The sequence below is a fragment of the Triturus cristatus genome, chromosome 8, assembly GCF_964204655.1.
Source record: "Triturus cristatus chromosome 8, aTriCri1.1, whole genome shotgun sequence".
Lineage (NCBI taxonomy): Eukaryota > Metazoa > Chordata > Amphibia > Caudata > Salamandridae > Triturus > Triturus cristatus.
Genome location: NC_140591.1, coordinates 616,923,975 through 616,937,621, shown reverse-complemented (window position 1 = coordinate 616,937,621; position 13,647 = coordinate 616,923,975). Strand labels below are relative to the sequence as shown.

The 13,647-nt window shown below is 47.7% G+C and overlaps 1 protein-coding gene across 4 annotated transcripts in view; it reads left to right on the top strand.

Moving 5' to 3' along the window:
- The window catches only part of LOC146802490 (uncharacterized), a 175,066-nt gene that overhangs the window by 139,881 nt on the left and 21,538 nt on the right, over positions 1–13,647 (top strand). For 2 of the 4 annotated variants that reach the window (XM_085622084.1, XM_085622083.1), the window contains 3 exons: positions 7,126–7,288; positions 7,405–7,480; positions 7,560–7,670. In XM_085622084.1, the coding sequence (XP_085478210.1) occupies positions 7,126–7,288; positions 7,405–7,480; positions 7,560–7,670 (350 nt within the window). Of the gene's footprint in view, positions 1–7,125; positions 7,289–7,404; positions 7,481–7,559; positions 7,676–13,647 lie in introns of all 4 variants that reach the window. The other 2 variants (XM_085622086.1, XM_085622085.1) reach the window with 2 other exon arrangements.

Below are 13,647 nucleotides of genomic sequence, written 5' to 3'. Positions count from 1 at the left end.
TAATGTTCGCAAAACAATCATAGAGAGAGTCCCATATAAACAATATCAAAGGACAGTACTTCCTCTTTCTGTGGGCAAAACCACAGATCCCGCATTTCCATCAGTCTTGTTTCTGCTCAGATCCTGCAAAGACAAGAAGATAGCACCAGAAAAGGGAAAACGTCTAGTATCCCTGTAGCAACAATAAAAAGGCAGGTTAATCAACCAACAATATTCATGACACTTCAAGCATAATAACCGTATCAAAGCATTACCCCGAAAGCCTCTTAAGATAAGATACTTAGCCAACACGTAGACTTCAAATTGTCAGGGAGGGGCGGGACTCAAGTCCAATGGGTGGGATAATCCTCGCCTCCACGTCCTTTATAGAATTGAAACTTTCCTTCACGATAGCTAGGAAATTTTATATTCTATGTCAGTACCGGAGGCTCAGATTATGCTAGTTCAAAGCTGATCGACCACCAGGGAAGCCATGCCCAAGATGGGTTTGAAATAGAAGGCCTTAAATGTAGAATCTGAGGACCAGTCTGCCGCTTTAAGGATGTCCTCTAATCGTCCACCGAGGGCAAAGGCCTTGGAAGCCACGGCTCCTCGCGTTGAATGAGCTCCAAAGGCTGTTGTATCAATACCAGCTTCCTGGAGCACCCATCTCACCCAGCGGGCAATTGTGGCGTCCGTCACCGCTTTGAAAGGCTTCTTAAGCGAAATAAGAAGCTGAGAGACCCCTGGAGGTCTGTATTCTTCATTCATCATTTAGTACGCTCTAAGGCAGCGGACCACACACAACTTAGGGTGACTTGGGAAAGCCGGGTAGTGCACCACCCTAGTGTTAGACTTTGTGCGTCGGGCTACAGTGAACGACACCCCTTCCGGTGTGAACACCCACGCCATAACCTCCAAGGCCTGGCCTTCCGATACCCGTTTACATGAGATAAGATAAAGGAGCATTGTCAGCTCACCTGTTAGCTCTTTATGAGAAAGATAAGTTATCCTGCCAAGATTGCAGCAAACGCAGCACTGAATTCACATTCCACAAGGAGGAGTACTTCGGTAGCAGCGGAAAGAAAGGGTGTATGCCTCTCAACAACCGACATACCAGAGGGTGTTCTCCCACCTGGACTCCCTAAATGGGCATGTGACCGACCTGCAGTTATCGCCGATCGACTCGTATTAATCGAGCGATAGGCAAAACCCCTGTCGACTAATTCCGACAGCTAGTTGACTACATGGATCACATCAGTCCCCACGTGATCAAAACCCCGTTGCAAGCACCAGCGTGTCCATTTCCTCCAGGAAGATCTATATCGCTTGGCGGTAGACTCTGCCCATGCCTTCTTGATAAGGGAGGAAGCTTTTTCTGAAAGGCCCGGGACTTCCCAACGTCCTCTGTAATCCTCCAACCCATCAGGTGGAGGTTGCCCTCTCGAACCAGAGGGTGCAAGTTGCCTCCCGTGTCCATCTGTAGAAGAGGTGTCTGGGTAAGTTGGATTGGAAAATCCATAGAAAGTTCCAGAAGAACTGAATACCAGACTTGACCTCTGCCTTCTGCCGCCGAACCAGCGCCGTGAGCCTGGGTATCACGGCAAACAGGGGAAACGCATACTCCCGACACAGGCTCCAATCCTGCAGGAAGGCATCCGTCGCCTCTGCCGGAGGGTCTGGGCGCCTACTGAAAATATCTGTGAAGCAGGTAGTTGAGGTGTGATGCGAAGAGATCCACTTGACATGGACCCCACCGGGTCATCAGGCTCTGAAAGATCACCGGATCCAGTTTCCAGGCACTGTAATCCTGAAGGTGTCTGGAATTCCAGTCTGCTGTCTGATTGAGAGACCATGGTAGGTCTTCCACCGTGACTGTCTGACCGTGAGTCAGACAATAGTTCCAGAAGTCCTTGGCCAAGATCGCCAGGAGTTTGGATCGTGTGCCCACTAGTCTGTTGATATATCTCACAGCCGAGATATTGTCCATCTTCAAGAGGATGGAACAAGAGACCTTGTTGGCCACCAGACTTCAAATTGCGAAAGATCTGGCCAGAAGCTCCAAGCAGTTGATGTGCATAGACTGCACTTGCATGGACCAGTGGCCGCCTGTAGTAACGTCTCCACATCGGGCGCCCCAACCCTGACAACTGGCATCAGACTCACCAGATCGGGGGCTGAACCGAAAATGGGTCTTCCATTCCAGGCCTGTATATGCTCGAGCTACCACTGGAGTTCCTCCCAGGCTTCCTGAGATAGGGCCATCTCCTGTGTGTAGGAGAATGCGCTGAAGGACCAGGTAATGCAACAGTCCCAGAAAGATCGCCTGAATTTCTCTCTCTGCAGGGCCGCCTCAGTTCCCTGCTAATCAAATTCATTTTCTGCTGGGGCAATCTGAGGCATTGCTGTACTGTATCGAAACCCAAGAAGGTCAACGTTTGCACCGGCACGCAAACCGATTTCTGGTTGTTCAGGATGAATCCCAGATTCTGAAGAAGATTCTGAGTCAGTCTGAGTTGAGCAATCATAGAGCTCTCCTCCTGGTGCATCAGAAGAATGTCGTCCAGGTAGACTATGAGTCACACGCCTCGAGCCCGGAGCCACTCCATGGCTGGTTTCAACAGCTTGGTGAAGCACCAAGGGGCCTGTGACAGACCGAACGGTAGAAAAGTAAACTCTGAGACAAGTCTGCCCCATTGAAACTGCAGGAATCTTCTGTGGGGTGGAAAGATAAGGTACGGTATGCGTCCTTCAGGTCGAGTCGAACCAACCAATCGTTTGGTAGGAACACGTCTCTGAGAAGGTGAATACCTTCCATTTTGAAGTGGCGGTACACCACCAACTGGTAGAAGTCCCAGAGGTTGATTACCGGTCTGAAACCCTTGGCCTTCTCGACAAGGAAGATATTGCTCAAGAAACCTTTGGAGTGAAGGGTTGCATTCACGATGGCCCTTTTCCGCAGGAGGTCTTGTATCTCCCTGTCTACATCCTGCACCTTTTCTCAGGGTAAAAAACTAGAGGGGTAGGGCGAGAAATTTGGTGCGGGGTTCCTTGGTGCTCTATGGGGAAACCCATCACTGTCTGTAACACCCAGGCATCCCCTGTAATTGCTGCCCAATTGTGTCTGAACCACTGCAGTCTTCCCCCCACCTCTGGTAGGAAAAAAGGGGTAATCCTTACCGGTGGGTCCACCAGGTGCATTGTTGGCTCCACAGGGGTTACCTTTTCCCCCGTGACCTCTGCTGTGGCCTCTCGACGGGTAAAACCCTCCGAACTTGCGTTGGTCCTGCCACTGCATGGATCTTCTGGTTTGAGACCTGTGGGGGTTTGCATTGGAAGGACGGCAGGAGGAGCGCCCCCTAACTCTTCCGGCCCCCCAAACATTTGCTGACTGAATACTTTTTTTATCGATTGCTGCGCCTTATCCAATGAGGAGAAAGTATTCACAAAGCTAGTTAACTCTTTAATAAACTGATCTCCGAAAAGACCTCCGTTAGCTACTGACCTAGGCTCAGTAGAGGCCAGTTCACCGAGTCGAGGCTCAATCTTAAATTAATACCGTAAATGCACAATTCGCATTACTGAGGAAACACAGGGCCCTTTGTGCCCATCCCAAGAGGATTGTGGGATCTTTGAGATGGCCTGTCTCCTTACCATCTTCTGCCATGTCCAGAATTTTGTTAAGTGGCCCCAGCATATCCAATACCTTATCTTGGCAGGACCGCCAAGAACTGTCTAGACCCTTTTTTGGATCTTTGATAAACTTGCTGATGAACGTGGCCATTCTGGCGTCGATTTCTGGGTTGCAAGCTACTTTGTTTGGCAGGGATGGCCAGGGGCACTCCGCCCTAAGGCGACCACGGACTTCCTGGTCTATCGGCTTCCGAATACGGCTAGCCACATAAGATGCCACGAGGGTCGCCGGTATTCAATTCGCAGAGCGGGGGTGATGTATATCCTCCGTGTTCAACATACCCGCGATGTCAGCTGAGTCCTGAGACTGAGTTACATCCAGCCGGGTTTTCTTGGCGCCACCTTCCGGTTGCCAGTGTCTGCTCGGACCAGGCTTGTCATCAGAGTCCCCATCTGGGCCTGTGTCTTCCCCGGTAGCGTCATCTGCCCCACCTTGAGGACAGAAATAGTCATCTGGGGTCCCGGCTGGCTGGGAATCCTCAAGCACCTTGCTAGGGTGCAGGCGTCTTTAAAGGAATGCCTGGCATAGTCTCTCAAAGGCATCTGGAGAGGAAGCGGCCTCAGAGTGTTGGCTGCAGTTTTGGCCTTAGCTTTGCCCTTGGAGGGGCCCTTCGAAGCATCCCTGGATTCCTGTCTGAAATCTAAACCAAAAGAACCGTTATACCTGCCAATCAGTGGGGGTCATCTCCGCAGCAGTGAAAAAACTGACTTTGATCTCCGCCTTTTCCCGGAAGAAACTGGAAACCCAGTCCTGGACCCAGTTAATTAAACAGCGGTCCATCAGGTTGGCGTCTAACTAGAGGTTCGCGCTTTAGCCTCTCAGCTGAATGGGTGAGGAACGGAGAGAGCTGTGTGAACCTGCACTCACCCATGGAATTGTGCACTTCACTAAAGTATATTCGGAGAGCAGTCGCACCTCAGGACTTCTGCGCATTAGAGTCATGGTAGTTAGTGTACTTTACGTTGCGCATGTCCGTCTGTAGCATAGTGTATTCGCTACTCGCCGGGTGCGTCTTTTCACTCCTAAGAGGAGTTCTGAGCCGTCTGAGAGGATTATCGTCTCTCTCTCTCTCTGTAGGGAGACAATAGAGTCTAAAGAAAAATACAGCGCTTAATCCTGAACCTTGGTCACGCTAGCAGAGCCTGTAGACCGAACACAGCGCTTAAATCTAAATCTTGGTCACTCAAGTACCCTTTCTAGAATTTAAAGTCAATTAAGAGACAGTGCAGAGTATTTAAGGAACTTGCCTGTATTCCGTATTCCTGATGAAGTATCTGTTGCTCTTTCAGCACCTATAGAGAAAAAAGAAGCATAGAACGGGCTGGTGAGAACTCATTATCTGTTATCACCTCAAAAGAGACGAGTTTAAGGCAAAGAAAAGACTTTTCTATCTTTTGGCAAACTACTATACCTTGTTGAGACTCATTCTACGAAACAAAATACATATTTTGGAATTAAGACAATAAAACAGAAGAGAGGCAATTGTCTAGTCTAGAAGGGTAAGTTTTTAGAGTTGGAGTAGAAAGTATAATAAGATTTATTTAAAGCTGTTTAGACATTAGTAATGTGTTCAGTTGTATTGCAGTGATTAAACACCACAACTGTTAAGGAAGATTCAGAGTAGCAGTTGAATAGAAGACACTTTCTACAGAAGACGAGGCAGTCTCTTCTCTGTCCCTATCCCCTCTCCCTCTCCCCCCCCCCCCCCCCCCTCCACCCCCGAGTCCCTCTTCATACCCTCTGAAGTATTCCTTTGAGGGCGTGAACGGGTTCCGGAGAGGCATTGGGAAAATGCATCATTCTGCTCCTGTGATAACTTCAAGTAAGACCCCCAGTCTCCCTCAGTAGAGGTGACCACCCTGTACCGAACCGTGATCTCAGTGATACAGTGCCTCAAGGGCTGAGGACACCACCCTCTCCAGGGATGCGCCAATAGTATCCACCAAGCCCATGTGAATAAGGAGAAGAGGCTATTCCTCATCGACAGGTTCCCAGGAATCCATTCCACCCACCATGTTGGAGAGGATGAAGAGTAAGCTTTGCCCCACAAGAAAGCAAAGGTGCCGTGCCCCCAAGGCTACCAACAGGAAATGTATGCAAATATCAAATTTAAAATTGCAATGAGCCAAGACGTCTGGGTCAGTAATAAAGTATGTCAGACCAAAAAAGTTTAATCAAACTTAACATGAAACAAGGTTAATGCCCGTAGTAGAACAAAAGTGAAGGGATGCTCTGCGGGTGAACTGCTACACAGTAGCCAAAAGATAACCCGTAATATTCAGGGATTATGGGAAAAAAACTCTTGACTCCCACCGAGCGCACGAATATCTGACAGCCCGCAGAGTCCGGAAACTGTCACTCGCGTACTTGGACGGGAGCCGAAGCACGCCAAAAATGCTGGAATTTACCCTTCCGCTGCCTATGACGTGTGCGCACCGCACACTCTAGCGAGGTTGGTACCGCACCGGAGAGCAAAGGGAATAGAAAACCTTTGTTGGCTGCAGACACCGCTCCCCGAGCAGAAATGGCCAACAGTAGCGCAATTGAAACGCTTACAAATGAAAAGAGAGAAAAAACCTCAAGGTGTCCCCAGACTATCCTAATCAGCCGCTCACGCTCCTCAGCGCAGCCGCAAAAACCGAAACAGCACAATCAATAAAGAGCTGTAAATAGAACCCAATAACAAAAGAAGTCTCAATGGACTCACAAGTATCAATTACACTGTGCACAATTATGCTCAGAAATAAGCATTATTAAAGGAAGGCACTTATCTGGCTGATGAGCAGCGAAGAAAGAGAAAGTGCTGTCCTTTGATATTGTTTATATGAGACTATCTCTATGGTTGTTTTGCAAACATTACAAAGACTCCTGGGATTTGTAGTCCTTGGCTGTTTGTTCTTAAGGCTGCTGAGCAATAAATATAAGAGAATAAAGCATAATCTGAGCCTCCGGTCCTGACATAGAATTTGCCGGATTTGCCACATAAATTATCATGTGCTGCATAAACTGCCGATATATCCCTCAAAAACTGCGTTTCTAGCTCAAAGGATCAAGAGTTACTAAAACATGTTGACACAGGTCCTGCGCAGTGGAATGCCCTTCGCAAATGTTCAAAAAGTTATTTTTCAGTTACTTGTTGCTGTATTAGCCTATTAAACGGGTACTAAGAAGGTCAAATCTTTTCCCAAATAGTATTACCATGTATAAAGTGACAAAATAATGAATTAATATTATCACAGCTTGTACCTTATTATGCATCATAGTTTGTGGTTTTCAGGCAACCCTGCAACATAATTTAGTCCTTCCCTGCACCATAATTTCAGTGCCCTTGGCCATTGCCCACCATGTGTATATATAGAGCATGATTTGTCAATGAAATGTGTGTTAATTGTAAGACGCTTGCTGGATTTCTTCCAGCTTCACATTTATCATATACGTTTATCTGTATTTAGGAAGCGGAGTTTTTGCAACAAAAGACATCTGTAATGGAGAGTTTATACTGGAATATGCTGGGCCTCACATTGAAAGCCAGGATGGTGAAAAACGATTTTTGCAATATTCGGCTACAAAGGCTGCCTATCTCTATTTTTACTCATTTAAAGGAAAGAAATATTGGTAAGGGCCTTACACGCTTAATGTGCAGGTTATTTGTGTTTGTGTTCAAAACTGTGCTTATGTACTCTTATAGTGGCTGCATATTTCAATAATGAAATGTAATATATTTATTTTAGCATAGATGGCAATAGTGGAAGAGCTGGCCGTTTCATGAATGACGATCATATCAATCCAAATGCCAAAATGAAATTGGTAAGATATGAACACACTAAAAGGTTAGCAAAGTGTTTGCATTGACTAATGATTTATAATGCTCCCTTTTTCCCCTTAGATCGCTGATAAAAATGGAAAGCCGCATATCTGTGCATTTGCAATAAAAGATATTAAAAAGGATGAAGAAATCGTTTATGATTATGGTGATCGATACTGCCCTTGGAGACACGTATTGTATTTCACTTTTTTTTAGATGGTGTTGGTGAAAATGTGTTGATGTGATAATGATTTTTTATTAAGCACACATGAAATACTGGAAATAAGCTTGAATGAATGCTGAGCGAAGCATATAGAACTTCTGATTATCACAAACCATGTATGCATTAGAACGAATGCCTCAATTTCTTCTTTAACTTTTCTAAGGAACTCCAAACTCTTTATTTACATTTATTCCTAACCTTCCTTTATCACTTCTCACCCTAAAATGTAACATTTCCCATACCTCCTTTTACCACTACCCACCCCAAACCCTAAATTTAATATTGTAATTGAGTTTTTTGTCTTCTTTTTTGTAGGAAAAGAACCCCCACACCCTCTTTTTTTGTAAATGTATTTCTAACCTTCCTTTGCCACTACCCACCCCTAAGCATAAAATTGCCCATACCTACTTTTACCACTACCCACAACTAAACCTTAAATTTAACCTTGCCTCCCTTTAAGACTACCCAACCCTAAACCCTATATATACATACAACACATCACCGAGAAGGTGAAATCACTGTGTTTTTTCACCACTCCAGATGCGTTTCAGCCCAGCCGACCTTTGTCAAATGACCCCATATTACACACAGTCTTTTTATAGTCACAGACCATAAAAATACAGAAAACACATGGTGTATGATGAAAGAGGTGTTATACTGGGGCACGGCATTGAAACACAAACCTTTGCAACATGCATGGGTACAATCATTTTGGGCGCCATCTTTGTTTGGGACACCTCAGCCAGAGGCAGCCGCCATCTTGGAGCGGACTCGCACGCTCAGGGCTGATTGGAGAGCCTATTTACAGTCGCTCCCTCACGCGCAGCGTGACGCGCAGGTGGGCGCCTTCGCGTAGCCTGAGTCGTGCCGGAGTCCTGCCCGTCTGCGCCCGTCAGCGTCCCGGAGGCGACGGGGCGGCGGGGGAAGCTGGTCCGGTGACACACTGGCTGAGATGATCTGTTATACCTCTGTGATGTTGCGGGATTTGCGGGGCCTCTCTAGCTCCTGCCGTTCCGTTTTCCCGGGGCGATTTAAGGGTAAACGCCGTTGTCCGTGTTGTGGCTGGACGCCTTTCTGGACCCATGTTAATGTTCCTCGCCCTGCAACGGCTGGCGCACAGCATCTTTGTTTGCTGCTGAATACAAGGTCGGTAGGCTGCCATGCCCTGCATATCTACGATCTCCTTGTTAGGGAAAATCCCCTTTGCCTGCTACTTACCGAAACCTGGTTGGGAGAGGCTTCCAATCCGGATGTCTTCTCAGCCATTCCTCCGGCGTACAATATCTTCCGGCAGGATAGAGTGAAGGGTAGAGGCGGGGGAGTGGCGGTAGTGGTGAAAAAGAGCGTTTCCTGCTCAGTTCTTCCTCTTAATTCCATCTTCCTCTTAATTCCATCGGGAGCGCTGAGTCGCTCGCCTTCACGCTCAGACTGTTCCCGGGCCAGGCCCTGAAGGGGTTGTTGGTCTACAGGCCACCAGGCCCTTTGGGTTCCTTCCTGGAAGATCTGCAGACAGCTGTCTCTGAGTTGGTGCTGACCTCACAGCACTGCGTCATGGCTGGTGATTTCAACCTCCACCTTGACGTAGCGGATGACTCGGATGCGGTCAAACTGTTGGATATTACATCTCCACTGGGATTGTTACCGTTCGTGTCGGGGCCAACCCATGAGAAGGGGCATACCCTGGATCAGGTGTTTTCATCTGTCCCTCTTACGGAGGTTGACACCCTGCCGGTGCTCTGGTCCGATCACAGGCTGATCAGATTTTCGGTGCTGGAGAGTGCGCGGCCGGATAACAGTGCCTCAGTCTTGTCTAGACCGACCTCGAGAGCGCTGCACAGAGTGACACCTGACATGCTGGAACAGGCGCTTCTGGATCACCCATGCCATCTTTCGGGCGATCTGGATAGCGACACTGGGGCTCTGCAGCGGTGGCTCATTGATAGGCTGGACGATCTGGCCCCCAAGGTAGCCCTCCGATCCACGGTGGCACGGCAATCTGCACCATGGTTTACGGAGGCTCTTCGTGTGGCTCGCAGCCAATGTAAGGTGGCCGAGAGGGCCTGGCGACGTTTGTATGATGGGGAGGCTAAACTCGCCTACAAGGCGGAGGTGAAGGCCTACCATCGGGACATTCTGGGAGCTAAGAGGGACTATTTGGCTAGGAGGATCGAGGCATCCGCGAACTCCTGTAAGGAGATCTTCACCATTGTGAAGGAGTTCACGACCCCTAGTTCCCAATCGCCCCCTCTAGTTTCTTCAGATACGTGGGCAGGTGATCTGGCCGGCTTCTTCACTAATAAGATCAAGGCGATTCAGGCCTCCTTTGTGGAAGGACCGGAGGATGGAAGCGGCGTCTCCGGGGCTGGGTGCGGATTTCCGCACACACCGACGGCGGTGCTGTCTGATTTTCCTGCTGTTTCCAGCGATGTGTCCAGGCAGCTGTTGGCCAATTTGAAATCTGGCTCGCCACTTGACCCCTGCCCCGCCAAATTTTTGGCTGGGATGGCGGAGGTGGTGAATCCGCTGGTTAATCCCATCCTCAACGCCTCGCTGAGGGAGGGGAGGGTGCCCAGCTCTTGGAAGAGAGCGATGGTGATCCCCCTCCTAAAGAAACCGGGTCTCGACGTCGAGGTTCTGGCCAACTATAGGCCAATTTCACTTCTTCCGGCCCTCACGAAGATCACGGAAAAACACGTCCACGGTGTCCTGTCGCGCTTTCTGGAAGCTAACAATCTGCTCCATCCATCTCAATCCGGTTTCCGTCCTAATTTTAGAACGGAAACGGCATTGCTAGAGGTCACTGAGATCATCAGGGAGACTCTTGATGTCGGCGGGAGGGCGATGCTGGTCATGTTAGATCTATCGGCGGCCTTCGACACCGTCCCCCACAGGGCGCTCTTAGAGAGGCTTTATGACATCGGCCTTAGGGGGACGGCGCTCAGGTGGTTTACATCCTTCCTTGAAGGCCGCCGCCAGACGGTCTGGGTTTCCCAGAGCTCTGCCGAGATGCCGCCATTGGGAGTTGGGGTTCCACAGGGATCTGTGTTGAGCCCCACGTTGTTTAACATCTTTATGTCCCCTTTGGCGGCCTTGGTGGAAGCATATGGGGCCCAGATCATCTCTTACGCCGACGACACGCAACTCCTCTTCACATGCGGGAAAGACCAGGAGTTTGATGGAGGGAGAATTCGGGACTGTCTTACATTGGTCTTTGACTGGTTCCAACGGAGCAGTCTAAGGGCCAACTCGAGCAAGTCCGAGGTTCTGTTTTTTGGTTGCGGTGTCGATCCGGAGTGGCAGCATTGGTGGCCGTCTGACATGAGCCCTCCTGCACAGTCTTCCTTGGTGGCTAAAAACCTGGGTGTCAAGCTGGACAACCAGCTATCGCTGCGAACACACATTCTGGGTCTGGCTGGCACCTGTTATGGAATTTTGAAAATGCTCCGTAAATTCCTGCCCCTGCTGTCTGAGGAGCACAGGCGTATTACTGTGCAGGCTCTCGTCGGTTCGAGGCTTGATTATGCTAATGCCCTCTTCCTTGGCCTCCCTGATTACCTAGTTCAGCGCCTACAGGTGGTACAGAACTCTGCCGCCCGGGCTATCTTTGGCCTGCGTAGACGAGCCCGAGCTTCCGGGCTGCTTCAGGCGCTACATTGGCTGCCTGTCCGGAAGCGGATCCAGTTTAAATCCCTGACTCTGATGCACAAAGCCCTGTTTGGATCAGGGGCTGGATACCTGCGGCGGAGACTAGCCTTCTATCGACCAGTCCGCTCCTTGCGCTCGGAATCCCTTTACAAAGCGGTGGTCCCTCGGGTGAGGAAGGCCCGCACGGGAGGGCGCTCTTTCAGCTGCAAAGCCCCACAGCTGTGGAACTCGCTTCCTCTTTCGCTGCGCAGCACTGTCAATTTGTTCCAGTTCAGGAAGAGCCTGAAGACCTGGCTTTTTAATCTTTAGGCTGTTCTTATTGCTTCAGTTTCAGTTCTTTTTCTCATTCTTTTGCTGTGTTGTGTTATTTTTATTCTGAGATGCAGGTGGAAAGCGCCGGGACACTCTTTTCGAGTAGCCGTGCGCTATAAAAGAACGCTGTAACATAACATAACATAACATAACAACTGAGCAGCAAGTGCCAAAGTAAAACTCCAGTGAATGTGGGGAGTTCTGGATGGAAGTGGCCACACGTTTGCTTTATACAGAGCACACAGGCTAGGTTGGCATAACACTTGCTAGATTTGAATGGGATGGTTCATATTTTATATGTGATCAAGGGAGTTGTCCCGAAACGCGTTACGTGAAGAATAAATATCCAAGCCGGATGGCAGAAAGCATCTCCAGTGTCGGTGTCTGATTTTTATATGAAGTCGGATTTGGTTGGAATATATATATATATATATATATATATATATATATATATATATATATATATATATATATATATATATATATATATATATATATATATATTCTCTACTGGCAGTCGCCAGTAGATAGTTATAGTTAGGACCCTGTTTCCATAGGAAATCCGCAACATTCTATTTGGAATAACTTTGGCGCCGGTCGATGAATCCTCGCGAAATTTTCAAAATAGATGGGGCGCTACGCTCCGCTCCTACCCTGAAAGTCTCGGGGGGATTCGTCAAGCGGGGGCTGAGAAAAAAGGGGGGTCCCAAAACGCGTTTTTCCCATGCATTTTTCTATAGGACCTTTAGACACAGCTACAGCCCGAACGGCTGAACAGAGTTACTTGAAATTTGGCAGAGAGGTAGTCCTCAGGTCAAGGAAGTGCCTTTTGTAGGTCTGGTGTAAATCTGTTCAGTAGTTCCTGAGAAAATAGCATTTAAATCAATATATATATGTGGGCGAAGCCTAACCACACATCTCATCCTGAGATCTGATTGGCTGTCAGCACTTCATCCAAGAAGTGTTGGCAGCCATCTTGGGACCAATATACATGATAGCACCTCATTAAAAAGCATTGCAGTTAATAGAAGATTTTAAGACTTTAGTTACATTATAAATCATTTGTTGATGGTACCATACTCATTTTAGGAATTGTGGTATGTTCTAAGGTGATTTCACCATGTGAAAAAGCCTTCTGCTGGGATATCATGATTGAGAGAAAAATATTTTCTCATGCTTTTACCACAGAGGTTTGGAAGGTGATCTATAAGCTAAACTGAGAGCTTATTTTCTGTAAATTCACATTATCTTTCTCAGTCATGTGAGAATGAAGTCTGACATTCTCAGTAAAACATGTACATCCAACAAGGGCAGAGACTGTCAGTTGATTCCTTTGTGTTCTACTGCAGCTTTCCAGAGTGTTCCAAAGAACTACTAGAGCGCTAACCGTCCTACTTATGATAAATGTATGGCACACCTGAAGCCATCTTGCTTGGATTAAAGTGGTAACTCTTAAAAGATTTAATTTAAAAAGGAACAAAATGAGGGGGTTCATTTTTCCATAAAAAGTATGATTAGTGCTGCAGAAAGAAAAATTAGGGCACATTTTGAGTGACTTCTCAAATCCTGACATGCAGACTGAAACATGCACTTTCAATACCAGCAGCAGTTTTCCCTGGTGAGCAGTAGCTTTACTACAGTGATCTAATGAGCAAAAAGAGTGCCAACATTCTGATTTTATGGCAAATGTGTGACACATTTGAATGCCTTCTTGATGGAATCAAAGTAAAAAACTGAAAGTATTTCCTACTGAGGAGACTGCAGTAAATGAGGAAATTAGGAAACTTCATAACAAATAAGTCTCCCAAGATGGCCACCAGAGACAAAAGAGCCCAAATGTAGCCCAAATATCACCCAGATGTAGCCCAAGTATAGCCCAATGACAGAATGTCCAAGAATGTTCTTAAAAACAACTAGAGCACTTACTGTCTTCATTATGACAAAAGTATGGCACACCTGAAGCCATCTTGATTGGAATAAACTGGTAAC